Source organism: Anguilla rostrata, chromosome 7, assembly GCF_018555375.3.
Source record: "Anguilla rostrata isolate EN2019 chromosome 7, ASM1855537v3, whole genome shotgun sequence".
NCBI lineage: Eukaryota > Metazoa > Chordata > Actinopteri > Anguilliformes > Anguillidae > Anguilla > Anguilla rostrata.
In genome coordinates this window covers 18,843,136-18,868,575 of record NC_057939.1, presented here as the reverse complement: position 1 = coordinate 18,868,575, position 25,440 = coordinate 18,843,136, and the positions used below count along the sequence as shown (strand labels likewise).

Here is a 25,440-nt window from a genome sequence, read left to right as displayed (position 1 = left end):
CGAGTTTTTGGTGTCTCATAACAGGAGGTTACATCATATTACGTCGCAGCCTCATTGAGTGTTTTCGTCTTTTGATAGGAGCAGCGCTGTGTAGTCCAATGTAAGGGGTAATTCGAAAATGGTATTCGAGGATACTGCTAGTGTAGAGATGGATTTGTGCTTGGGATTCTACGAGGAAACGAACGCACGAGGATACAATGAAACTAGATACTAGTATGTTGTAGACTGAGGAAGGCTGCCAGGTTGCTCTCGTTAAAGATATTCGTCTCGCAAAGGTCAATGCACTCATTTGGCTGGACAAGCTGCGACCATGAACTACTGAAGTATATTTCTGGTGACTCCCTTAACTAGATGCACATCTCTTGATTTGTCAGACAGTTCAGAGCTAGATTAGTCCAATGTCCTGATCATTTTTATATTGTTTTGGCACTTAAAGATAGATCGTTTTCTACGGCTGGGATCTGCTCTAGGCAAAGGACAAATACAAGGATTCCAGGTGCGTAGATGTAGACATGTTTTCTAATGCATAATTCAGTTCTGGCAGATGTCTGTGTTTAAATTATTACCTGAATGAGAGATTGATGAGCAGCTGGTCTTTGGGTGTAATCAGAACATTTTTGGGCTTATCTTCTCTTCACCATTCAGTGGTGACACGCACAGATGACTACTGATAGGCAGTGTCACTGGGTAAATGCCATTCGCTGTCAAATGGGAAAAATTGGAGAGAGGAAGTTAGGTCACCGAGAAAAACCCTTTACTGTAGAACTAGGTTCTGTTTGGTCAGATCATCATGCTAGCATGCCAAATTTTATACTTGTGTACAGATAGGGGCCCCTTTATATATCATATTAGTGAAGTAACATAATGCCTATAAACTGCAGGCAATTGCATGAAACAGTATTACCACAGCACAGGCCTGGTTGATGTTAGACTGTCCAACAGTGAAAGGATGAGTTGTGCAGGGATTCAGAAGCTTGTGAAGATCATCTGTTTTTCAGATGTGTTGCATATAGTGACATTGTGTCAAATGTCCCACCCAGTTATTTATTACTTTCGGTTGCTTTTTTTATTGGAAACAAGATAAATGCATTTGCTTTTTGACCCATTCACATTTTATATTTTGCACTTGCCATGTGCAAAAAAAACAAGGTTAATACTAATTTTTAAGCCGCATACAATTCACCTTTCCCGCCCATGTTTTGTTTCTGAAATCTCACAATGAATATCAGAGTTTCCGTTAGGTGTAGCCCATTTTATTCCTCATACCCAGCCATTTCTCATCTGACACTGATTCATTCACCAGCCGTGTAGGCCTGTGCATAATTGTAAATATACTTTATCCCTCTATCATTAAGTACCTTACCAAAGAACATTTTCATAAAAGGCTGCAAATCATCTTTGCCCAGTATAACTGTGATAATGGAACCCACAGCATTCCACTTGAGGTTGCATCACAGAGCATTCCAGACCAGAACACAAGTTAATGTTGGCCAATTTCCCCCATTATCTTAACGGTAGGGGATTTTTGCAATACTGTATTTCTCAGTGACAGAGGGAAAATTAGTTTTTCAGGTTCGTAATTGGAGAAATATAGGTAGAGTACAGAACCTAGTATAGACTACCTGAATTTTCAGTCCCTGCATTCCTTCCATTTTCCCTACTTAATGATGACAGGAGATTTTGGTTGGTGACATGAGTTGCTGGTGCTATATTTATGTACGGGATGTCATTGCCATGGTATTATACATATTCATAAGATGCTTTATTGTGATATTTCAGCATCAGGTGTAGGGAGACCGTATGATCAATGTTAAATATAGAGAGCTGGGTGTCTATAGAATTTGTAGTTAGAGTCGTACATAATCTGCACTTTAGACAGGTGTAGGAGTCTGCATGTTTTTCTGTTTGTTTTTTATTTATTTATTTGTTTGTTTGCTTAATTTATCCACATTTTTGGTGTACACACTGTTTCCTTGCGTCAGTTGTATCTAAGTAACCAAGCTCTAAATTGCATCTCTTTTGTTTACCTGATTTATTTCTAACCAGTCAGAATTCTCCTTGATGGCCGAGAAACACTAATTTAGTTTAATCTGTTAAACCACCAGCCCCTCCCCCCCCCTCCCCCCACACACACACTCCCATTTGATGGCAGTTAATGAAAAACCATTCCTCACGGCGTTGTCTCTCCCCTCAGTAGAGCCTCCTCAGAAGCTCCCTGCCCTGCCTCCTGCGTGGCCGTGTCCTTCGAGCTCTCCTTGACTCTGCGCAGTCCCGGCTCCTGGTCCCGTCTCCCACACCCTGTCATGCGGGTGCGCTGTCTGTTATGGAACATGTAACGCAAGACCCGGAGGTCTCGGCCACCCTGAGGTACCATGTGGACCGACCCGTGTACACCGAAGGGGACATCGAGACCCGCGTCCTGCACAAGAGGGGCAGGACTCCACCGACCATCCGGCAACGGCTCGCGGAGAAACTGCGGTAGGTCTAAAGGGCTGCTGTTGTGCTTGTGTACCTTAAGCCATGATTTACCTCTCAAAGCTACCACTATGCCACCCACATCCGCACACATTGAGCACTGTAACTAACACACATGCGGTCTGATACATTCGTCTGCACCTGTCACTGGTACACACCTGCACTGGTCACTACAGGAGAGCGCGAGTGCCGAGAGGTATGTTTCAACCTTCTGTGTCAAATCTGCGGAACCAAGTCCAGCTCAGGCTACCCTGGTAGGAGGAGAATAACTGTGTTCCACCACCGCGGACTGACCCAGCACTTGAGCCGCAACCCAGCATGAGTCAACGCTTTCTTTTTATGCCTGGCTCCACCAATAAAGAAATAAAAGGCATTAGTAACACAGGAAATGCATTCCTAATATCATCACACGGTTGCTCGGTTACGTGAGTCCTTGCTGAGTCAGTTGTTGTGTAAGTCAACTTTTGTACTGGACCTGCTGTTTGTTCGTGGTATTCTTTTGCACAATGTTTACAGGGATTGTGCTCTCTTGAGTTCAAATAAACCAGCCGATATAACTGTGCCTTTGGGGTCATAACCTGTGTGGCACTGCCCGCATTCACAGTATCAGTACAGCCCCCAGTTGCACCGGTGAAACTTAAACCTACTAAATGCTGTTATTTATCATATCAGAAGACTACTAAATGGCTAGTAAGCGTTTTGAATATTTAGTTGCATCTGAACTTTATTTTTCTACTGCTTTTCCCCATCGTTGGGTGCGAGCTAAATTTTAAGCTTGCTAAGCTGGCCTTTTTTTTCACGTGCGAGCAAAGCCAAGGATTTTGTAGTACTATTTAAGCAGCTAAATGTGACCTCCCACTCTGCAGCCCGTGGGGCTTTTCGGTAAAGAGCGTGTGTGCAGTTGGCATTGATGTGTTCCCTAACTGTTAGTATTTTTAAAAATAATTTCTGCTTGGGACCCAAGAAGCTGCTGAACTGCAGGTGGTTGAGAGGTTGGGGATATGATCTGACACATATTTTGAGCAGGGAGATAAGTGAGATGTCAATTTGTTAACCAATGGGTTTATGATTGAAATGGGGAGGCGCATTAGTTATGCATGTTTCCAATAAAGACCACTGTTTAGCTGACATTCTGTGTCGCTGCTTTGCCATTCAGGTGGATGGTGGTGGTGGGGACATGCAGTACTTGCGTAGAGCTCAGGCCAGTGCAACAGCGTTGTTTACTGAAGTGCTTACGGAACACAAAGTCGGCCTTCTGCCAGATATAGGCCCAGTACAGGGGTTTGATGAGTGTAGTGAGGAAGAGACCGCAAGCCCGCGTGTTGTAAATAGGTTATCTTACGGCTTGTGCTTTATTGATAGTCTCAAAGTTTAAGTCAAACAGTCCATATAACTTTACGTCCGAGGTCTTCAGGAGAGCAATAGGCTGCTACTCCCGTTACGACCGCAGGTGTTTGTGTAGTGAAGGCAGTGTGTATTTTCTACTTTACAAGATCGTCAGGGCCGTTCAATCAAGCCCCCCTGTTCAGCTCGGCAGTTGCTTAACAGTGGGTGTGCCGCGGTGAACATGGCTGCGCTTCCCCTTTTTTATTTTAAAGTCTGCACAAGTTCTGTTTGCGTGGAGCTGTGCGTGCCTTCTCTTTTTTTGTCACTATCAGATCGTGTTTCCCGTTTCACCAGACTTGTGGTCCACGGTGGGCAGCAAGTGAAACTTATGCAATTCCCTCCAGTCTGCAGGAATCATTACGAATGGCACCAGTGGCTTTATCTGCAACGGGGCGTGAGCCCTGCCCAGGCTACCCTGCCAAGTGCAATCAATAGTTTATTGTGAAATATGAAATACGACAGGCATCTGACTGGCTGTCACCCAATCAGTGCTGTAGACAGTCATTGTTAATGAGTTTGCGTAAGGTGCATCAGATGGAATGGAAACCAGGTGCCCCTGGTTGATTTACTTGTGGGTTTTCTCTCCGGTGCCAGTTTTTTTCAAGGTGCCATTCTTAGTTCTTGGTTGAATATTTCTCTTATCCCTGTTGTCACGGGAATTGTTTCTAGGGGATATTGAGCGCAGATGAATTGGAGCCGTTGACTACACCCTGTTAGGAATGGCATGGCAGTGTTTACACAAGATATGGGGCCATTTCACCCAGTGCACTGTACCAAGTGGAATTCAGTCGTGTTGGTTTGAGTGTAAACAGTGCAGCATAGCATCAGTGTCGGGCAAAAAAAAAGGTGGAATTCTCAGTAAAAGCCCAAAAGATGGCTTTGGTTTTTTCCCATTCACTAGCACCACATTATGGTATAGTCAGGAGGGGTATCACACCACTTCCAGCTATTAACATGTACAATGTATTATACTAAAATGCAAACTTCAAGAATCATTATTCATAAAACCCGTAGGGCTTTCATGGGTTTAAATTGTAAATGCACAATTATATAATTATGACTAAGCAATAATTTCAGTACAAAGCTGGTGAGAGCTTCTTTGTAATCGGAAGAACAAAACTCACTAAATGACAAATACGGCGACGCGTGTTTGCAGCGTCGGACTCTGCCGTCGGCGTGTGTGTGAAGCGTCGGATGTGTGCCGGGATTCATCCCACGCGCTGGGCGCCGCGGCCGGAAAGCAGGGCCGATAACTCCTCTCTCTCCCGCTTCCTGTCCTCCTCTAGCTGCTCCTCGGAGAGGGCCCGGGCCATTGTGTTCAGCTTCCTGCCCATCCTGACATGGCTGCCCTCCTACCCCGTCCGCCAGTACCTGTTCGGGGACGTGGTCTCGGGCCTCAGCACCGGGGTCATGCAGCTACCTCAAGGTCAGCAAGGGGACCGGGGTGCGAACGCACGGCGGGCATAACAGGGGGAACGATTGGCTTATTCATGCTGAGGAAGAGCACGCGCTTCACTTCCTGTCACACGGAAAAGCTGGGAGGCTGTGGAGCGCTGTTGAATCGCATCACATTTTGATCCACGAAGATCCTCGTCTGGCCGGGGAATCGGAATCCCGTCGAAGATCCTTGCGGATCAAAATGTTGTGCAGATAGAAATGCATGATGGGAAGGAAAACGTACAGTCAAGTGCAGGATTCCCTGTCCTCTTATGTAGAGGTATTGTGCCATGTGCCTGGCTTGCAGCAGTATGAGTGAAGGTCATTGTCTGTTGTGTTCCGTTATTATTTGCTTAAGAGGGCTGTAGTACGGCTCCCCTGCTTGCGTCATTCAGACCTCTGTTTGTATAGCTGGACTACTGAGGTAGTTCAGCCAAAGGTATATCTGCCCATGACCCCAGTGGTCTGATTACTCAATAAGCACTCTTAGCTATCCAGTAATGCCCGTACGCTCCGCTGAAAAGAACTGCACCTAGCCTAAAGGTTTCTCTAATTTTATATTCTCATAGGCTTGCAAATGTGTTTGCAAATGAGATGGCTCTGTCTCCCAGCCACAGAGAGATCTATTTGTATGTATCTATTCATACAGGCCGCTCTATTTATACAGAGCGGCTTGGATGAAAAGCACTTTATAAATAAAGTTCTTGTTATGCCCTGTATGTAATGGTATCAAATTTCCAAAATCACTGCAATCACTCGTGGTGCAGTTCATTGAGAAAAGTTCACGGCTTGAGTTGAGTATCTGAACTATGAATGGCACTAGGAGAAGGGAGAAGCCCAGTTTTTCTCCGGTGATGTTGTGGTGCAGTGGTGCAGTGACCGGTATGGCTCCGCAGGTCTGGCCTACGCGATGCTGGCTGCCGTACCTCCCGTGTATGGCCTGTACTCCTCCTTCTACCCTGTCCTGCTCTACACCTTCTTCGGGACCTCCAGGCACATATCTATAGGTAAGGCTTCCCTCCAGTATGGTCCGTCCGCTCCCTCCCTCAGCACTGATGGCAACCTATGGCCCAGATATCTGGGTAGTGAAGAGCTGTTCTTTCTGGAAGGTTCTCTGGTCCTTTCCTGAGGGGACATTGTCTCTGAGACCCGTGTAGGGACTGGGGCAGTAACTGAGGGGGCACTACCTCACTGATTCGTTTTTGGCTGTGTGTCCTTCATATACGACCCAATACGGTTTTTGCTACTAAACTGAATGCCTCTCCCATGCTGGTTGAACGCTGATAACCCCAAGCACGTCTTTTCATGTTGAGGTTTCTCTGGCACAACCTGCACACCAACAAATGTCTTGCTTTTATTGAGTCTATTTAATTAGGAAGCATCTGAGACCTAGGCGTAAAAAAAAAAGAAATTTATTTATTAAAGGGAAAAACTGTTCTGGGAATGTGAGTATTTGCTGCTACCTTTTGACTTGAGTTAGAAGTAGTTGTGAGCGCTTTAATTATTTCTGCTTTTGAGACATTACGGAAAAGGCCGCTTTCAAAGAAAGTTTGTGATCTGGGCCTGGCCTACCTCACGCTGCGGGAGTGACCTTTTTAAAACGCCTTTGTTGGGGTATTGTGTTTTACTAGATAAACGAGCTTCGTTTCTTTGTATTTATCTGGGCTTAGAGCTGACCTGTAACTGAGTCTGGGTTCAGCTGCACACTGTGAGCCTGGATCCGTTTACTGTGGGAAAACAACAGCTTCCCAGCAGCTGAGGCCTGTGCTGTTAGCCAAGGCAGCTACTGCGCCGTCCTCCCGTCTGTGACTCCTCATACGCATCCGTGACTCCTCACGCGCTTCAGCACGCCACGCCACGGTGTCTCCGTGACTCGCACACCTCGACAGGCCGTAGTGTATCCATGACTCCTCACACGCAGTGTCTGACTCCCCTCACACGCCTCCTCAAGCCTCTGAAACACCAGCCTATCTGACTTCCCTGTTCCTGCGTGAGGGGATTGATTTATTTATGCTGCCTGAGCGTATGACCAGTTATGAATATGTTTCTGTGTATCATACTTCCCCTTTTCCTTTCCCAGTATCTCTTTCAAAAGTTCCGAAGAGCTTGTGTCAGACTAACTCTGAGGCATAACCCCCCCCCCTTCTTTTTTTCCCCCATGTTTCATCGTGACTTTGTGCACACTGTGGAGAGAGTAGTGCTTTGATAACTTTGTAAAGGTGCCCTGCTGGTAGAGTTTCATTTTCCATGTTAAGTCACACTGTAGTCCCTGACCCTCACCAGAGTGCTCAGGAAGAGTGAAATGTTGTTGATTTCAATGTTCCCCTCTAAACTGCTGAGTCTTCTTCTGAATCCCCTCCAGTCCCCCCCCCCCCCCCCCCCCCCCAAAGGGAAGGCGGGGCAAACGTTTCAGCTTTCTGTGCTCCTCAGTGACGCACAGTGCTAGCTAGCTTACGCCACAACCCAAAAACAAAAACTCAACAGCCAAAGCAGAAGGTTCCGGCTGACGCTGCAGGGGCTTATGATCTCGGGAGAAGGTCCAAGATTCTGTGGCATTTCCAGAAAGGCCAGTGGACAGTTTTAGTCTGAAGGGCAGGCCTGCATGTGTCCTTCTGATTGCGAAATTCTGACCTACTGTCTAACCTACGTCCACTTTCTCCATGAACACCACGACTGGACAACATGCGTTTCTAGTCTATCTGGAAGTCAGACTTTAAAACACCTATTTAAAATAAATTAAGTCTCACTCTTTTGTTCTCTCTGTCACTCTCTCACTCTCACTCTCTCGGCCTCTTGGCTCTGGCATGAGAAGGGGCATATCTGGGCGCTGGTTCAAAAGTGTTAACATGGTGTGTGTCCATACAGAGGCATGTCTGGTCCTGTTAGCACAAAGCATGCCGATGTTTTCTGCAGCTTAAAATGGCTACTGAGCTGGGTTTTAAAGCACGGCTTTTGATCAGAGTCCTTTTTCCTAGAAGTCCCCGCGCAGCTTTTTCATGACAATTGGTTGTGTGTTTCTAAGGGATTAATTACCCTGTCGCATGTCCCCGACCAGCATCTTTAAAAAGGATTTTAGTGAGGGGGGAAGTCGGTTACCTCACATGGCACCAATTAGTGACACCCACCTGGGTTATACTGGGTGCTAGGAAGACAAAACTGGAGACATTGGTTTTCACCATCATCTCTCATTCCCTTAGTGTTTAACAAGAGGTGTTCAACTGTGTGTGCGTGTGCGTGGTGGTGGCAGGGTAGCTGCATGTGTGTGGTGTGTGGGTGTTGGGGTTGCATGCGTGGGCATGCGTGTGTGTGTGTGTGTGTGTGTGTGTGTGTGTGCATGCGTGTGTGTCTCCACTAGCATATCCCTCATGTCCTGTCTGTGCTTCCGCAGGCACCTTCGCTGTGATCAGCCTGATGATCGGGGGCGTGGTCGTGAGGGAGGCTCCTGACTCCATGTTTTACGCGCAAGTCCTGAATGGAACCAACGTGACCGCTGTGCTGGACACAGAGGCCCGGGACGCCAGGCGGGTCCAGCTGGCTGTGGCCCTCACCTGCCTGGTGGGCATCATCCAGGTGAGCTGCCATGCTGCCAGGACCCCCTGGGAATGTCCTCCTTATAGGCCAGGAAAGCTGTTGCTACATGGAACAGCATTCTTTCCACGATAGGCGTTTAGCTGTATTCAAATGCTTTATGTGTTGTCCTTTGTACTGGTGGTTATAGGAGTGCAACAGTATGCAGACATAAGAATTATTCAAGCAAAAATTAATGACAGTATGTGAGCACTTTGTTCTGCTCACAGTAATGGCCATTTTTAAAATCTGATTCTTATTGTCATTGGCGTAATCTCATAAAAAAACATTTGCATTCTGGGAAAAGGCAGTGAGAGAAGAAATGTAATGGATCTGGGTAATGGAAGGCTTAACAAAATACCAGTGTCCTTATTCTAATGTAGAGTAAACAACTTAATACATGGATACTCAAATCTGGCCCTCGATTCAAAATCCGGCCCTGGTTTTCTTTTCTCCCTGGTAATTAACTGAACAATTATTTTCACTGATTGGCCAGACTGTGTCCACACCTGGCTCCCAGGTAAAGGGAGGGTGGAAAACCAGCAGTTCTCAGCCCTCGAGGACAGTGATTTGAGTAACAGAGACTTAATGCATCCAGGGCAGCTGTGTTGGGTTGGGGTTCTCTGGTTTGTTTTTGAGGGAGTGGAGTTGAGAGTAGAGATGGTAAATGGACTAAATGGACTGCATTTATATAGCGCTTTTATCCAAAGCGCTTTACAATTGATGCCTCTCATTCGCCAGAGCAGTTAGGGGGTAGGTGTCTTGCTCAAGGACACTTCGACATGCCCAGGGCTTTGCGTAAACGTGTCTCCTCCTCCGCCTCCTGCTCCTCCTGCTCCTCCTCCGTCTCCTCACCCCGCAGCTGCTCCTGGGCCTGCTGCGCTTCGGCTTCGTGGCCATTTACCTGACGGAGCCGCTGGTGCGCGGCTTCACCACGGCCGCCGCCGTCCACGTCTTCATCTCGCAGCTCAAGTACCTGCTGGGCGTCCAGACCATGCGCTTCAGCGGCACCCTGTCGGCCATTTTCGTGAGTTCCCCTGACCCGGCCTTCCCGCCCTTCACCGGCACTGCTCTCATTCGTTATTACTTGATCGCGAAGCCCTGCTGTTTCCGGGATCTTCCGTTCTCGAACCAAGACCAGGAGCCCTTGCAGCACAAGGCACTGATGTGTAAACTGTTTGTCATCTGTTATTCTGGTCCCTAGTTTGTCCTCACACACTAATGGTGTTCTAGTGAACTGATTGCATTGTTCTTTTTCTGTCGATGGTTAGCCATAAAGAAAAATGGATAATGTCATTGAAATGTTTGCCTGGGAAAAAGGTGAGCCGAGAGTCTCGCTGACACATCGCACGCTCTCTCCACTCAGAGCCTGGTGGCCGTTCTGAAGAACATCCTGAGCACCAACGTCGCCACTCTCGTAGTGGGGCTGGTGTGCGTGGTGTTCCTGTACGGGGTGAAGGACCTGAACGACCGCTTCAAAAAGAAGCTTCCGATTCCCATTCCCGGAGAGATCATCGTGGTGCGTTTCCATTTGCTGCATCATGCTTATTTTAACACGCTGCGTATCGGTCTTTCCTGCGTGACTGCGTTGTGATCCTCTCTTGTACAGGTGATCGTTTCAACTGGGATCTCGTACGGGATGCAGCTCTTTGAGAACTACAATGTGGAAGTTGTTGGAAAAATTCCCTCAGGGTAAAATATTATATATATTAAATAAAACATAAAATACATAAATTTATGATGGAATTGATGAACACCTAAAGCAAATTCTGTATTTCCGGCATGGATGTTGTCAAAGCTGCAGAGAAATTAAATTTCATTTCTTTTTGTCTGCTGTAGGCTTCTTCCACCTGCTGTTCCGGATTTTTCCGTTCTGCCCAACCTGGTCACAGACTCCATTGCCATCGCCATCGTGGGCTTCTCAATGGGAATCTCCCTGGCCAAGATCTTTGCGCTTAAGCATGGATACAGCGTCGATGGCAATCAGGTAACTTCCCCCAGCTCATTGTGTCCCATGGCGAAGCTGACTTGGTGTGGTGAGACCGTTCTGTTCGAACTAATCCTGTTCTCACGCTCAGACTGTTCCTGTTCTAGCCGTTCAAACTGTTCTTGCTCCAGCTTATCGTGGTGTCTTAGAACTGTTAGCATTCCAGCTGTTCTATCAGTTCCATTCTGAAGCGAGCTGTCCTATCAGGGTTGTGTTAAATGTGAGATGTCACTGCACCAGCGCTATTGCTTTGGCTGGACACGCCACCCGTCAGCCACTCTGAGATATCTGAGTCATAGTGTATAAGTCCTGAGTCTGAGTCCTGTATAACATCCGGAGAATCCGCCCCTTCCTCACCACCTACGCAACCCAGCTCCTGGTTCAAGCGATGGTCCTGTCCCGCCTGGACTACTGCAACTCGCTGCTGGCTGGTCTGCCAGCATCCGCCATCAGACCCCTGCCCTACCCTCCCCAGACATTCCCATGTCACCCCCCTGCTCACTGACCTCCACTGGCTGCCTGTTATGGCTCGCATAAAATTTAAGACCTTAGTGCTTGCATACCAGGCAGCTAAGGGGTCAGCACCAGGATACATCCAGAAGATCATCAGACCCTACACACCAGCCAGACCTCTCCGTTCTGCCACCTCTGGACGCTTGGCACCTCCCCCTCTTCGCGTCTGTACTTCCCGCTCCCGTCTGCTGTCTGTCCTGGCCCCTCGCTGGTGGAATGACCTCCCCGTGGCGGTCAGAACAGCAGAGAATCTGACTACCTTCAAACGCAGACTAAAGACTCATCTCTTCAGGCTGCATCTCTCCCCACCCCTCCCTAGCCTATAGTTTAGGTCAATGTACCTAGTTAGGCTAATACGATCACGTTAGTTTTTATTTGGCAGGATTGTTTTTGTTTTGTTTGATTCTGATTAGGCAATGTGATTTCAGTGCTAGTTTGTACTTGGCAGGATTGTTGTTTGCTGAACAGGTTACTCTACAGGGTTGGAGTCCTGATCTATGTGGTCACTTCTGGCACTACGATCTTTACTTCACTCTCGTGTGTTTCTTTTGCACCTCTGCACCTTGAACTAAATGCCTGTAATGTAATGTAATAGTGTGAGACGTGCTTCTAACAAAGCCTGTTGTTGCAGGAGCTGATTGCCATGGGTATCTGCAACTTCACAAGCTCTTTTTTCCACACATTCGCCATCACCTGTTCCATGTCCCGCAGCCTGGTCCAGGAAAGCACAGGGGGCAACACACAGGTAACCACCACGCCCCCCCCCCCCTTTTTAAGGAAGGACAGAAATCAGCACAGTACAGGTTTTACTACTGAGGAATGTACCAGTCATTAAACACCTAGTGTACACAAACTGTCATGTCTGTCCTTTTTCCTTCTTATGTGTTGTCATGTGATTGCTGCATTACTGCCTGTTTGAATAAGGTCCCCTTTTTAAAATAGACAAGGTGGAAGAAAATGTAAACACCTGGCATCACAGGCATTCATGAATAGCTACTGTAGTGAATATGCCTTTTACAAAGCCCAGTGGCTTTACACAGGAGCTCATTAACAGCCCCAGTATGCTGTGGATGTTAGCCATCTTCCCAGTCCAGTATAAGCTAAAATGCATCCTATTAAAATGTTCAAATTTAAGGGTCCATTTTCCCTCGAGGGCAGTTGTTCCACATAGTTTTTATCTCCTTGGTTAAACATGGCACCTCATTAGGGTACGTTTATTGCTGGTGTTAAGGCATAAAGATAAGGCCAGTTTGTTCACTGCGTAAAGCAACATGCACGGTACATGCGTAATGCATGAAGGAAAGGAATGTTGGATAATGTGTGTGTGTGTGTGTCTGTGTGTGCAGATAGCGGGGCTTCTGTCATCTCTGGTGGTCCTTTTGGTGGTGATTGCCATTGGTTTCGTGTTCGAGCCACTGCCTCAGGTGAGTGTTTGCTCCCCCTGGGCAACTTTGTCAAAAAAGTATAGTACCCCTGTTTCACAGGTAAATAACTCTTAAAACACATGGGTACCTCATGTGAAGGCCATAGGTCATTGTGAAACGATGGTCAGTGTGAATGTGATTTGAGTGGGCGGGGCCTGAGAGAGGGGTGCTCTGACTCTGCAGACGGTGCTGGCGGCCATCATCATGGTGAACCTGGTGGGCATGTTCAAGCAGCTGAAGGACATCCCTGCCCTGTGGAGAACCAGCAGGATCGAGCTGGTGAGTCTCTATCACCACCACGCGCACCACAGAATCAACCTCACATAAAACCTGATTCACCTGGGTGGCCTAAGATGGCCTTCCATTCCAGTGGGTGTGTTTCAGGACAAATGTGGAATGATTACATAACTAGCAGCAGACAAACGTACAAGCACACGCACACACAGCCATACATTCCAACATTCTGCATAATTTGCTAAGGAATCCGGTTTGAGCCCACTGCTCACCCAACACTGCTCTGCAAAGTTCATGGTATGCGTGGAATGTAAATGAGCAGCTTGGAGTGTAGACAGGAGGCTGCATGTTGAAGGTTAAGATGGCATTTTGCAGAGCCTAAAGGACTTTTCACAATATTTATTCGATTTGTATTAATCACCAATTTAGTCGATGGTCTTTTCCAACCTGCCCAAGCTGCTGCCGTTCAGCTCTGTTTCACTGTGGCTCAACTGGTTACTCGGCTTGGATAGTTTTCAGTAGCATCGCCTGGCCATTTCCATTCCATTGAGTGTAGATAGAAACTCATCAGTGCATCTCCATAGAGTGTCAGAGAGGCCCAAGAAGGAACCCCCTGCACTGCCCTGGTACCGGTATTGTGGATCTGTGCAGGCAGTGTTGGTTTCTGAAGCAATTTAGCCTTCTGAGGATTTTCATTGCAAAATTATATTGTGTGGGAAATTCAGGCTGACCAGTGTGTGGCACATATCTACGGGGGAAAAAGTTTATTTTGCGAGTAAGTTGTGCTTACAATGAAAGTAGGCAGTCTTGGTTTATTATCACAGGATCTTGCTTGACCTAACTGTAAATCATCTGCTTATAAAGCTGATGAAATATCACAGGACCCTTAATACGATGCAGTAAGACTCTTAATGCATCAGTGATCAAAGGCAGTGAAATTTGATGAGAACTGTAGGGTGGAGTATTCCATGAAAAATATTCAATACTAAGAAACAATCCAAAAGCAAAATGATATGATATGTTATGAAAGCCATCCCAAAAGAGGCTGTGTGAAACTGTACCGCAGTTTACCTTGGACTCCTGTACTGTAGAGTTGTTTAGCTTGTTGCAGATACAGAGATATAAATCTGAAACTGATGTAAGAACACAAACAAAACAAAAAAAAAAACCTGACTCATCATGATAACTCCCCAGCTGGAATGCTGAACCCGCACAACCACCTGCTGTTATTTGGAATGTGTGTCTTGGAATTTTATACTCTTCATAGAGAGACCTGTGAGTGCCATCACTAATGTTTTGTATGTTGTGAAATCTCTCTCTGTGACTTACAGGCTATCTGGCTGGTGGCCTTCGTGGCCTCGGTTTTGTTGGGCCTTGATTACGGGCTCCTTGTGGCCATTGGATTTGCCATCCTAACTGTCATTTATCGGACTCAGAGGTAAGGAAACCTCGGCTCCGTTTGTGTGTTCTGTACAGAAGTTGCATATGACTCTGAAAATTAACTGCTCAGACTACTCGGGTGTCTGCTAAATTGATCACTGCAAATTGGAGCATCAATACTGATTTGTGGAATACATCAAGAATTAGATTTGCTGGACAGCAGTCCATTCTGTTTCACAAATAAAGGTCCAGTCCACCAGAAAGTTAAGTTTTTTTATGAAGTGTTATTCATTCTTGATCAGGCATTTATGTCATGGTCACAAATGTAGTCATTTCTACAGTGTGTGCTCGAGTCTCAGGTTCTGTCTGTATCGCTTACAGGTTTACTGTATTACATATAGCATGGTACTTACTGGTGAATTTGCTTCTCACTGACTGAAATTGTTTACTCTGCTCCAAATGTCTTCTTTTTTCACAGTCCGAAGAGTATTATTCTTGGACAGGTCCCTGACACAGGGATGTACTACGATATTGAAGAATATGAAGAGGTAATAAGTTTTATTTGATTGTTCAAAAAAAAATATATAGACTCGTATTGTTTTATCTGCTAATTATTAAAATGGTACAAAGGTGACAGGTCTGTACAGTGTCTCTGTCCCATTTTCAGCGATCCTTCAGCTCTGCACTAAAATTGCGTCACTCTCCCCGCCTCTGTGCTCTGCTTTCTGTTCCAGGCCACTGAATGTACTGGGATTAAGATATTCCACACAAACACTTCCATCTATTTTGCGAACAGTGAACTCTATGTCAGTGCCCTCAAGGAAAAGGTGAGAAAACCCTTATCTTGGCTGTAGAGAGAGAGAGCGCTACTGTGCGGTTTCTCTGTAACCTTCATCTGCTTTCATATCGGAGGGAAAACCTGTTTTCCCACTCTGCTGTCAACTGCAGTAAGAAGGAAGCCAAAACAGTGGAATGTATTTGTATTGACTTTGTCAGGATTGCGGTCTGAATTATGTCAGAAAGGAAGACCATGAAAGTCCAGCCCATGTTGGGGCCTGTCAGAATCAGTGGCTTGTACATTATTAACCTTCGTTTAACCAAGAAGTCTGGGGCCGGGGATTACAATGTCGACGGGTTCCCATGTTTCTGGAGTCATGTGTGTAACCCTGGCGACCCTCGCAGACGGGAGTGGACCCAACGCGGCTGCTGGCCGCGCGGAACTCCCACAGGGAAAAGGTGAAGAAGTGGGAGAGAGAGAAGAGGTCCTCGGAGCAGACCACTCCTCAGAAAGTGAGAGCCATCGTCAGACTGGTGAGTGCACAAGAAACACTCCTGTTGAATTCAGTTTGAGTACTTACTTACTTCCGTGGACATGCTACAGTGTTTTTAAATGTTGTACAGGGGCATGGAATGTATTATTAGAAGCTGTGGGAAATGCCCAAATTAAAAATGACAGCAGTTATGTAACATTTAACTTAATCAAAAAATGTTTTTAAGTTTTTTAAAAATTAATGAATGATTCACCTAACTAATCATGCTCTTCAATCAAGATCTTAAGTAGAATCAGGTGTCTTAGTGCTGGGCTAAAACAAAAATCTGCTTTATGAATTTTCGATGAATGAATGAATGAATATTTCTTTTTACTGCAGTGATATTCAGTCCTAGATCTGGAGAGCCACGGGGTCTGCTGGGTTTAGTTTTTTCCTTAAGAAACAGCAACTGATTCAGACCCAAGAAACCAGGTGACCTGAATTAACTGTAATCAATTGCTTCAGTTGCTGTACTACTTGTGCTGAGTAACAACGAAAGCCAGCAGACCCCACAACTCTCCAGGACCAGGAGTGATGGCCACTGGCTCAAAGTCTTGATGTTTTGCTGCATTTAACAATTTCATCCATGTTCTCTTTCTGTCCTGACCCTCACCATATCAGATCAACTAATTCCTTTTGTATGTGTCTCAGCCATAAGCTCAGTTGTATGATTAGTCACTTGACTGTGCCGTTGTTGTGCCTATGGGGATCTCTGGAGGATAACCATTGAAATGCAAGCCTAAATCCCTTGAAGTCACATGGCGGATACAAACATGTGGCCCTAGCCATAGTGTATTGGCCATCCTGCTGATTGATTAGCAAGTCTTTTGACTTGAGTAGTTCCTGATTACTCATTCCTGTTTGCCATTCTACTCTTAATCAATGTGTACTAACTGGGCTGTAAAGATCAAGGGAATGTGTGGCCAGCAGACATAATGGCTTCAGAGACCGATATTTCTTGCATTATTGTATGTTCAACATTTTCTCTGTACGCAGTGCAGAGTAACAAACTATCGAGGCTCCATGTCTCTGGGAGGAACACCTTCTTTTTTGAAGTGCAGCTGTAATCGGCTGAGAGGCAGGTTGTTATCGTGAAACCGCGGCGCCATTGATCGAGAGTTTTGCTATAATTTCTCGTAATTGCGGTTGGCTGCGAGTAAGGCGTGAACTTCATGCTTCTCGGTGGCTTTGTGATAGGATGTAGAGATGGGTGTGACTCACGAGGTGGTGGGTAGGGAGGAGCCCCAAAAGAACGGCCATGTCCTGGAGGCGGACTCGGACTCCGAGGAGACCCTCATGTTCCTGGAGCCCCTCAACGCCGTCCACTCCATCGTCCTGGACTTCAGCCCCGTCAACTTCATCGACTCGGTCGGAGCCAAAGCCGTCAAATCTGTAAGCAGCCATGTCGGCACTGAGGAGCCATGGAGCTCTCTGATTTCCTACTCCTTTGAGGTGTTCTTTAACTGATTGTTTATACGTGCTCACTTTGTGTAACCATTTCCTGCTGTCTGTGTCTGCAGGTAATAAAAGAGTATGCAGAGGTTGACGTACAGGTTTTTCTTGCTGGCTGCAGCAGTAAGTGTTTTCTTACCTATTGCTATTCATAAAATAATTTGGTGTGCATCAAAGAATCTCAGACTTAAAAATATTGAAGTAAAACTCTATAAAATTATTTCATTCAAAAAGAGTCTGCAAAATAAGCAGTTTGAATGCTTTTTCTGTCTTTAAAGTTTTTGGCTTCTGAAGTTTCTAAATTCAATCAACGTTTGTCCTTAACTTTGACTTGCAAGTGTTACAGTTTTTCTTCAAGTTTGCCGAGTTAGTTTCAGAAATTGCTGAACTCACCAAACTGTCTCTGAAGAAAAATAATAATTATTGCTTTTAATTTATAGTCAAAGTTAAAGACAAATGTTGATTGAATTTAGGCCTCTTCTGTATTTTTGCTTGCAAGTTCCTTAGTTGTTTTTTGTTTACATATCCACCCCTCTGCCTATTAAATTCAGTCTTTGTACAGTTTCTTAATCTGTCTTGTATAAAAAATCATTCTTATCATACAGACTGCTGCTCTGTCTGCTGCTGGTCTTCCACCTTGTGCTATTTATTACATTTGGATCAGGTTGTCATTAATGCTCCAGTGTTTAGTGCAGGTTGTTACAGATAAGCTTTGGTTTTACACCCAGTGATGAAATTATTAAGGGTTCTCTGGTTGCCATTTTCTGAACGCTGTTGGAACTGAATTGGGAGGAAAGCGTTGACCGTCTCTTGTTGCTGAACAGGGACCTTGCTGAAGGACCTGAAGACGCTGAACTTCTTCGGCGGTGCGGTGACCCCGGAGCGGGTGTTCCCGTCCGTTCACGACGCCGTGCTGTTCTGCCAGCACCGGCTGGACCTCCGCAGGGACAGCCCGCCCCCCAGCGACAGCCCGCCGGCCAGCCACGGTCCGGGAGACGCCGACGCCAGCGGGGCGGAGGAGTGAGGCGGCGGACCCAGCGGGAGCCCCGGGCACAGACGCGCACACTTTCCAAAATCCACTTCCACTTCCTGTCCCTGGCGAAGAGTGGGTGGAGTTTACGGATAACATTCCAGTAGGCCTTCTTGTAAGGTGGGGAGATGAAGAGCCATTTAAGATATTTAGCAGCCTTTGGTTTTTTTTTTTAACCAAACAGTGGTACATATTCACCAATGAGGCTCTTTCTGTTTCTCTCAGTATTGCTTCTGAAAGATCACAAGTTGAATAGGTATGGTCAGAGTAGCGATCTTGCTTCTGTTACACGTCTTTGGGAAAAATAGACATCAAATAGACTTACAGAAATGGAGGTGATGATACATGTAAATAAAAAGGTTTCAGTGTATCCCCTCCCCAAAGAAAGGCAATTTTTTAATGTATGCTGCTTTTATCTTGGACAATATGACGATGGCAGGCAGGTTGTATTCTGCTTGCAGTGTTCTTATCCTCTGTAGATCCTGCTTTCTGCTTCGTTCTTGGCGGTGTGGTGTATCGTCCAGGATTGTACCTTGCCATGTATAGTGAGCAGGCCTTCATCAGCCAGAAGACACTATACCTATGCTCATGTTGAGTCTTGCTTTCTGGAAACGCAGAACAGGAGAGTAAATTTGCTGCTGCATTTGTATTGTTTTGTGTGATGTTCAAATTCTTAATTCGTTAGAGAAGACCTGTTGAAAAAAAGATGTGCCCCCCCCCCCCCCCACAGAGGTGCCCCATGGGACATATAGAACACTTTATTTTGTGTTTTATGTCTATGTTACTGATACAGTGAAATGGCCCATGAATGTGCTTGTTACAATCAGATGGTTTGTGTCTGGCTGGCTGAATTGGAGGAGACTAAAATTTAGACTTAAGGAATCATTTCCCTCATTCTGTTGATACTGGATTAACAATCAAGTGGTTAATTACCTGAATCAATCTTTAGTAGACTAATTTACTTTTAGCTGTGTCAGTTCTGTAAAACCTGTTTGGTTTTACAGATGGTACAGCATCATGTGACAGCCTGTTTTTTCTGTACCCTGTGAGATATGGGTAGATTTACTTTGTTCCCATAATTATGCATAATTATGACATACAGAGCATTAATCTGCGGTATGTTTGCAAGGCCTTGTGCTCCACTGTGGAGTTTGTTTAACCCACAGTTAGAGAAATTCACCTCAATCCACTGCTCAACTAAAATTGCTGCCTTTAAAATCCTTGTAATGATTATATACAGATCCTGGACAGTAATTACGTGTGCAGACGACTGACATGCTAGTTACCTGAGCACAGCCAATGGGAACAGGTCGAGGCCACTTGCTGATTTAAAGGAAAGATTTCAGCCTCCTTCATTTCAGGGTCACAAGCCTCCACCGATCTGTGTATCTGTAGACGTTACGGATTACTCCACCTGCATAACACTGCACTGTGGGAGCTTCCTTTTTAGGTTTATCCTAAATTTCCATTTATTTATTCTGTGCAAACATAGAAAAGGTGGGGACCAGTCAGAATGAATAGTTTTTTAAAAACTATTTTATGTTGAACGTTTTTGTTTAAGTGTATGGCAACAGATACTGTGAGCAGGAATCCTAGATTTTGACAATTAATTTATTGCCTATGAACATTTTACAAAGGATGTTCACAACATGGTCCTATGTCAGTTTCTGGTGACTGTTAGATGTGTGAAATTCTGCATTTTGATGGACCTTAATCATTTTCTCAATCTTTGATGGAATATAAACTGTAAGCCTATTCACTGGCTTCCCAGAAATACCTGGCTCTTTTCATACGGGCATTTAACAAAAATTGTCGCTTTTTTCTGTATTCGTATTTCTATTTTTGTATACACATTATCCATGAAGCTGAATAATTACTGAAGCAACTCCAGTTAAGTACCTCACGCAAGGGTGATACAGCAGTCCAGTCTTGAGATGACCCATTGTGCCACACGACAACCATTAGCTCCTGTTTTGCTGTACTGTGTGTTACCGTATGTCTATAGTGTGTGTGCACGCGCATCCTTCCCGAGAAACCAAATATTTTTGTAAAACAGATTAAAGAAAATGTATTGGTGAAAATGTGCTTTGTCTTAGAACTGATGCACTTTTTACATATAATTAAATTTGTTCCAAGATAAATAAGGTGTAGTTATTTTTTCCTCTCTTGTTGAAACTGAAGGCAAGCTGTCATGCCAAAAATCTAGCAGTTAAGCTCATAAGAATAGAGAAGCTCATTTAATTACTTGATGCACTGCGGCTGGTTTCCCATGGTTAACCTATGATGAAAGGAAATTCTGTGGTTTAAGGAACAAGCCAAGGTACGCCCTAGCAATGAGACGCAATTCCCATAATCAACGATGTTTGTGAATTTTGGCAGCATTGTATCATTCAAAATATTTAACAGTGGTATTTTTTTTTGTGAGGAAGTAATTCACCAAGGAACACGCATACATTCAAGCTGGATTTTCATTTAACCTACAGTTTATTAGGTTGGGTACCCAACAGTAGACATAGGAAAGAAAACGTATAACCGAGCGCAATCAAAGAGACGAATATGACGACGTTGCTTAGTTGTAGGTCATGTATCTTGGAGTGGCGCTGAACTTGGCGTACGACTTGATGACCTTGTTCACGGCCTCCAGGAAGTCCTTCTCCGTGGCGATTTTCCTGCGCGCCCGGATGGCGAACATCCCCGCCTCGGTGCACACACTGCGGATCTCGGCACCTGGAGAGAAACGGGCAGCCATTGTCACCACGCTGCTGCAGCTCAGGCTTTTACGGGTACAGTCAGTTACAATTAAGACTGAGGCTCGGCTTCTCTACGGTCAACTTGGGGATTTTAATAGGAATCCTCTGTGAAGCTGTGTAACATAGGCTTAAATTATGGACTTCACTTACTCTTAAAATAATTAAAAAAACAACTAAATGTAAAGGAAAATCTGGAGGATGCCATTTGCACCATAGCCATTAAACATTACAACAGTGTGCCGTTACATTACGGTAAATTCATTTAACTTCAATTCAGAGCAAATTACAAAATGAAGTGACTTGAAGGGCAACAGCAGTACAGAAAATACTAACACAGCATCAGGGGTCAGTCTTATCAAAGTGCTGGGATCAGCTGTGCAGCTAGCACAGTCAGAAAGCTCACCTGTGCTGTTGGGACAGAGACGAGCCAGCAGCTCAAAACGGATGTCCCTCTCCACGCTCATGGAGCGCGCATGAATCTTAAAAATATGAGTACGACCCTGAAAAGGAAGCAAATGAAGACCTATTTACCTCCGTGAACATACATGCTGATAATCCACACTGGCTGACAATGGGCAGTCACATGGGGCTCCAAGAAACATCATGCAAGGCAGCGGCTCCCAAACCATTTCGATCTTAAGACCCTTTAAAAGACTACCCACTGGCTAAGCACTCCCATCTCAGTAAAATGGTTAACGTACGAGCCTTCAATTGCTTTAACCCTTTAAGGTGTAGGATCAAATATGTGATTAGAATGTTCTAAACTGAACATTCTAATGCTGATGTAACAATCACTACTGGCAACTGAAATCAAAGTAGTTCCACAACACTGACTTATAATTTCAAAAAACTGAGACCTTCTCTTCAAAGGGTTAATTGGTCCTTTTTAACAACTAATAATATAAGGTCCTGTGGCTACCCACAGTTCTGTATAGTCCACAGTGAAACCCACCTCCAGGTCAGGCAAGCTGAATTCGATTTTCCTATCCAGCCGCCCAGGCCTCATAAGGGCCGGGTCCAGGGTGTCGGGCCTGTTGGTCGCCATCAGGACCTTGATGTTCCCTCTGGGGTCAAAGCCATCCAGCTGGTTAATCAGCTCCAGCATGGTCCTCTGGACCTCGTTGTCTCCCCCCGCGCCATCATCGAAACGTGCCCCTGTACATCAAAATAGAAGCGATCAACTTTTTACACTGAGGGAGAAAAATTGCACAGAGGAGACTGCACCTGCCACCAATTCAACATGACTCAGCAGAAAAGGGGTTAACACAACACATTTTTCTAATTTCATTAAATTGCACAGGTACCCAATTGCTGAACCAATACTGTGCATAATTTCCAAGTGTTCTGCTGAAAAAGAAAAAGAAAAAAAGAAACTGACGCCAAGACAACGTACCTCCAATGGCATCAATTTCATCAAAGAAGATGAGGCAAGCTTTCTTGGTCCTTGCCATCTCAAACAGTTCCCGTACCATCCTTGCTCCCTGAAAAGAGAGGAGGGGTTGATTGGGGAGGCAAGATGAGTTCAGAGCCTAGTTCTTACACTGGGAGAATGACCACATTTCATTTTTTTTGCTGCTTAAATAGGCCATATTTTATTCTGTTTCATTATATTGTACCTGGAGCCCTCTGTATTTTAGTCGAGTTTATCTTTTATAATGCCATGAGCCAATAATACTAATTTATGTTATCACATATTTCAATGGACAGTTAAAAATTTTACGCTCGTCTCCTGTGTGTTGGGCAGCCCCTCACCTCCCCCACGTATTTCTGCACCAGCTCAGAGCCGATGACGCGGATGAAGCAGGCGTCGGTGCGGTTGGCCACGGCTCGGGCGCAGAGGGTCTTCCCGGTGCCGGGGGGGCCGAAGAGCAGGACTCCCTTCGGCGGCTCGATGCCCAGGTTGACAAAGCGCTCGGGCTGGAGGAAGAGATGAGAAACAGATCTTTTCATAATCAAAAGAATAAGGGATTTAGCATGGAATACATCATGATGTTCACACTACACAGCACAACAGCAAATAAAGAACATACCATTTAAGGTTTACCATACCATTTAATGTTACAATGTGTACTTTCCTACCTTTACACAGTTACATGGTTTTTTCTTTTTAAGGGATAACAGTTATCTACTGTCAGTGGTACAAGGCTAACTTAATGCAACACGCTGGAGTGTAATTCAGTGTTGGAGAAGAGTAACATGCTTACATGGAGAAGTGGGGTCTCAACAACTTCCCTCAGCTTCTCGATCTGCTCCTTACATCCACCCACATCGCTGTATGTCACATCAGGCTTCTCCTCCACCTGTGAGAAAGGCTCAGTTTAGTACTGAATACCCAGACACACAAGCGCACGCCGCCCCAGAAAGAACAGGATCCCCAGCTCTTACCTGCATCATTGTGACAGTTGGATCAATCTTAGGAGGAAGGGGGATGTGGATCTGGTACTTGTTCCTGTCAACACTGTGAGTGAAAAATGAATATTGAGATAGAACAATAAGTACAATACACTGAATAACTTGAATAATTACAAATATACATACAGTAAAAGACAACTAATTGGACATACTTAGAGCCAAGGAGAAAATGCCATTTCCCTTCGAGTTCTAACTGGCATAGACACATCCCAGTCTTCATTCTTACCCAACTCTCATCCCCTCCTCAATATCAGTGGGAGCCACCTGGTCACTCAGGTCCACCACAAACTTGGCAAACTGCTTCACATTGATGATGTACTTTGGATCCTCGGAGTCAGCGTTGATGATCTTGGTACATCTAGCAGAACAAAATATAAAACACTGATTTCATAGCGCGCTCATCGTATGACAACAACACAAATAAACTCTGAAAGGCTTTCAATATAACTGTGATTATACTGCAGCTTTCAAATAATTATGTAAAGTGCAGTTTATAAACAACATAACATGCTTGAAGTCTGTAAACTGACAGAGGGCATACCTGGCCACCTGCAATGGTTGCTCACTCTGCAGTGTCTGTTTGTCTGCAGCCAAATCCCAGAGGGCAGGGGGAGCCAATCCGGTGTCCGACTCCTTGATTCCTGCACACAAAAATGGGGGAAAGAATTAGCATGCCCAGATGTATGGGAAACAGACACATTGTAAAGCATTGGCATGGTATTATGCATGTACTGTAGTAAAACTTTCCAAAATAAACTGTAGTCTATACATACCAGTGAGCTCATTGATCTTCTTAAGAAGCTGCTGAATATCATCTTCTACCTGCTTTATTTGCCTAGAATAGGTACTCTGACCCTGTGTAAAACCACAAACAATAGAGTATATGCAAATAGTACACATCTGAATACATTTATCATATCAGAGACGATATTACGATATATAGCAGATATATCTTCGTTCCCTTATCTCGTAAAAAGTTAATGATCCCTTCTTTCGTAAAAGTTCATACGGTTAGTGTATGCAACATTAACAAAAACAAACCAATTTTTACACATAACGCTAAAGTTAACGTTATTACAATATGTTTTACACCACTGTTGGTTCTCAAATAAATGTAGGGTAACTTACATAAGTCTTCAAAAGGGCGATATCACCTTCATCCAAAGCTGTAATGCGATAGTTAATAGTTAATAACTACACAATGTGATACAAAATATCACTAATACGTTCGTACGAATGAATTCCTATGAACGTTAGTCTACCTGACAGGACAGCTAATAACATTATCCGATACTTCGGGAAACCACCTCATGGTAGCCTTGTTTATAAGTAAACATACTGCCAGTTCTTAAATTAACTGGCTATATAAATTTGATTTTAGCTAAGTTAGCTACCCAACTGAATGTAGCTAGTGCTAGCTAGGATAACTAGGCCACATACACTTGAGAAAATACTCGGCTACAGCCTGTCTTTATATAAAATGGCAAATGACTCGGTCATTTCGCACAGGTACCGCCTTGACATTTTTCTGAAATACACATAGCTTGCCTTTGTTAACAATAGCAGTAAAACATTCATAGCCGGTTCGTGGCAGAAAACATAGCTACGGCAAGCAAGCAACCGTTAGCTAATAAGCTAGCTAACAATCATTAGCCAAGTAGTCCAAGTTAGATCCACACGTTAGCTAACAGTTAACTGGAAATAATTGTCTAAAACTACCTCTGATCGGTTTATCCTCCTTATCCTCTTCCTTGACTTTACGTTGTTCGGTTCCCAAATAATCTGGCATTATTGCTGTGCTTTACGTTTCAGCTCAGAGAGACCTTCCAGTCTGTTTCAATATTCAAGCATTACACAGCAGGTTTATTATCTTCCGCTAAGGCAAAGTTTTCCGGAAGTACATGTCGGAGGGATATTGGCAGTGTACGCGTGACGACGGAAAACATGAAAACTATATTTCATACATGTATTTAAATAAATATATGCTTTATTTGACGTTTAAATTATTTGCATATATACAGTTATTGGGATTATAGGGTAAATACCAATTCATAAATGTGGCATGTCCTTAATACGCCCTTGA

The 25,440-nt window shown here is 44.8% G+C and overlaps 2 protein-coding genes across 10 annotated transcripts in view; one reads left to right on the top strand and one right to left on the bottom strand.

Moving 5' to 3' along the window:
- The window catches only part of slc26a5 (solute carrier family 26 member 5), a 39,395-nt gene extending 19,056 nt beyond the window's left edge, over positions 1-20,339 (top strand). For 3 of the 9 annotated variants that reach the window (XM_064343447.1, XM_064343445.1, XM_064343443.1), the window contains 18 exons: positions 2,195-2,478; positions 5,148-5,287; positions 6,195-6,305; positions 8,687-8,868; positions 9,728-9,892; positions 10,232-10,384; positions 10,475-10,557; positions 10,705-10,852; positions 11,997-12,110; positions 12,712-12,789; positions 12,973-13,068; positions 14,355-14,461; positions 14,882-14,951; positions 15,138-15,230; positions 15,586-15,714; positions 16,911-17,105; positions 17,234-17,288; positions 17,990-20,339. In XM_064343447.1, the coding sequence (XP_064199517.1) occupies positions 2,324-2,478; positions 5,148-5,287; positions 6,195-6,305; positions 8,687-8,868; positions 9,728-9,892; positions 10,232-10,384; positions 10,475-10,557; positions 10,705-10,852; positions 11,997-12,110; positions 12,712-12,789; positions 12,973-13,068; positions 14,355-14,461; positions 14,882-14,951; positions 15,138-15,230; positions 15,586-15,714; positions 16,911-17,105; positions 17,234-17,288; positions 17,990-18,189 (2,274 nt within the window). In that variant the 5' untranslated portion in view covers positions 2,195-2,323 and the 3' untranslated portion in view covers positions 18,190-20,339. Of the gene's footprint in view, positions 1-436; positions 497-2,194; positions 2,479-5,147; positions 5,288-6,194; positions 6,306-8,686; positions 8,869-9,727; positions 9,893-10,231; positions 10,385-10,474; positions 10,558-10,704; positions 10,853-11,996; positions 12,111-12,711; positions 12,790-12,972; positions 13,069-14,354; positions 14,462-14,881; positions 14,952-15,137; positions 15,231-15,585; positions 15,715-16,334; positions 17,106-17,233; positions 17,289-17,989 lie in introns of those variants that run through there. The other 6 variants (XM_064343446.1, XM_064343442.1, XM_064343448.1 and 3 more) reach the window with 5 other exon arrangements.
- A 317-nt stretch (positions 20,340-20,656) lies between these two features.
- On the bottom strand, positions 20,657-25,243 carry psmc2 (proteasome 26S subunit, ATPase 2). Its single transcript, XM_064343459.1, has 12 exons — positions 25,077-25,243; positions 24,486-24,523; positions 24,131-24,212; positions 23,899-23,998; positions 23,584-23,715; positions 23,331-23,403; positions 23,150-23,245; positions 22,698-22,862; positions 22,339-22,426; positions 21,898-22,100; positions 21,349-21,445; positions 20,657-20,922 (listed from the first exon to the last, which is right to left on the bottom strand). The coding sequence occupies exons 1-12, from the start codon at positions 25,144-25,146 to the stop codon at positions 20,765-20,767; spliced, it is 1,302 nt and encodes a 433-aa protein (XP_064199529.1). The 5' UTR covers positions 25,147-25,243; the 3' UTR covers positions 20,657-20,764.
- Between the last annotated feature and the right edge of the window lie 197 nt (positions 25,244-25,440).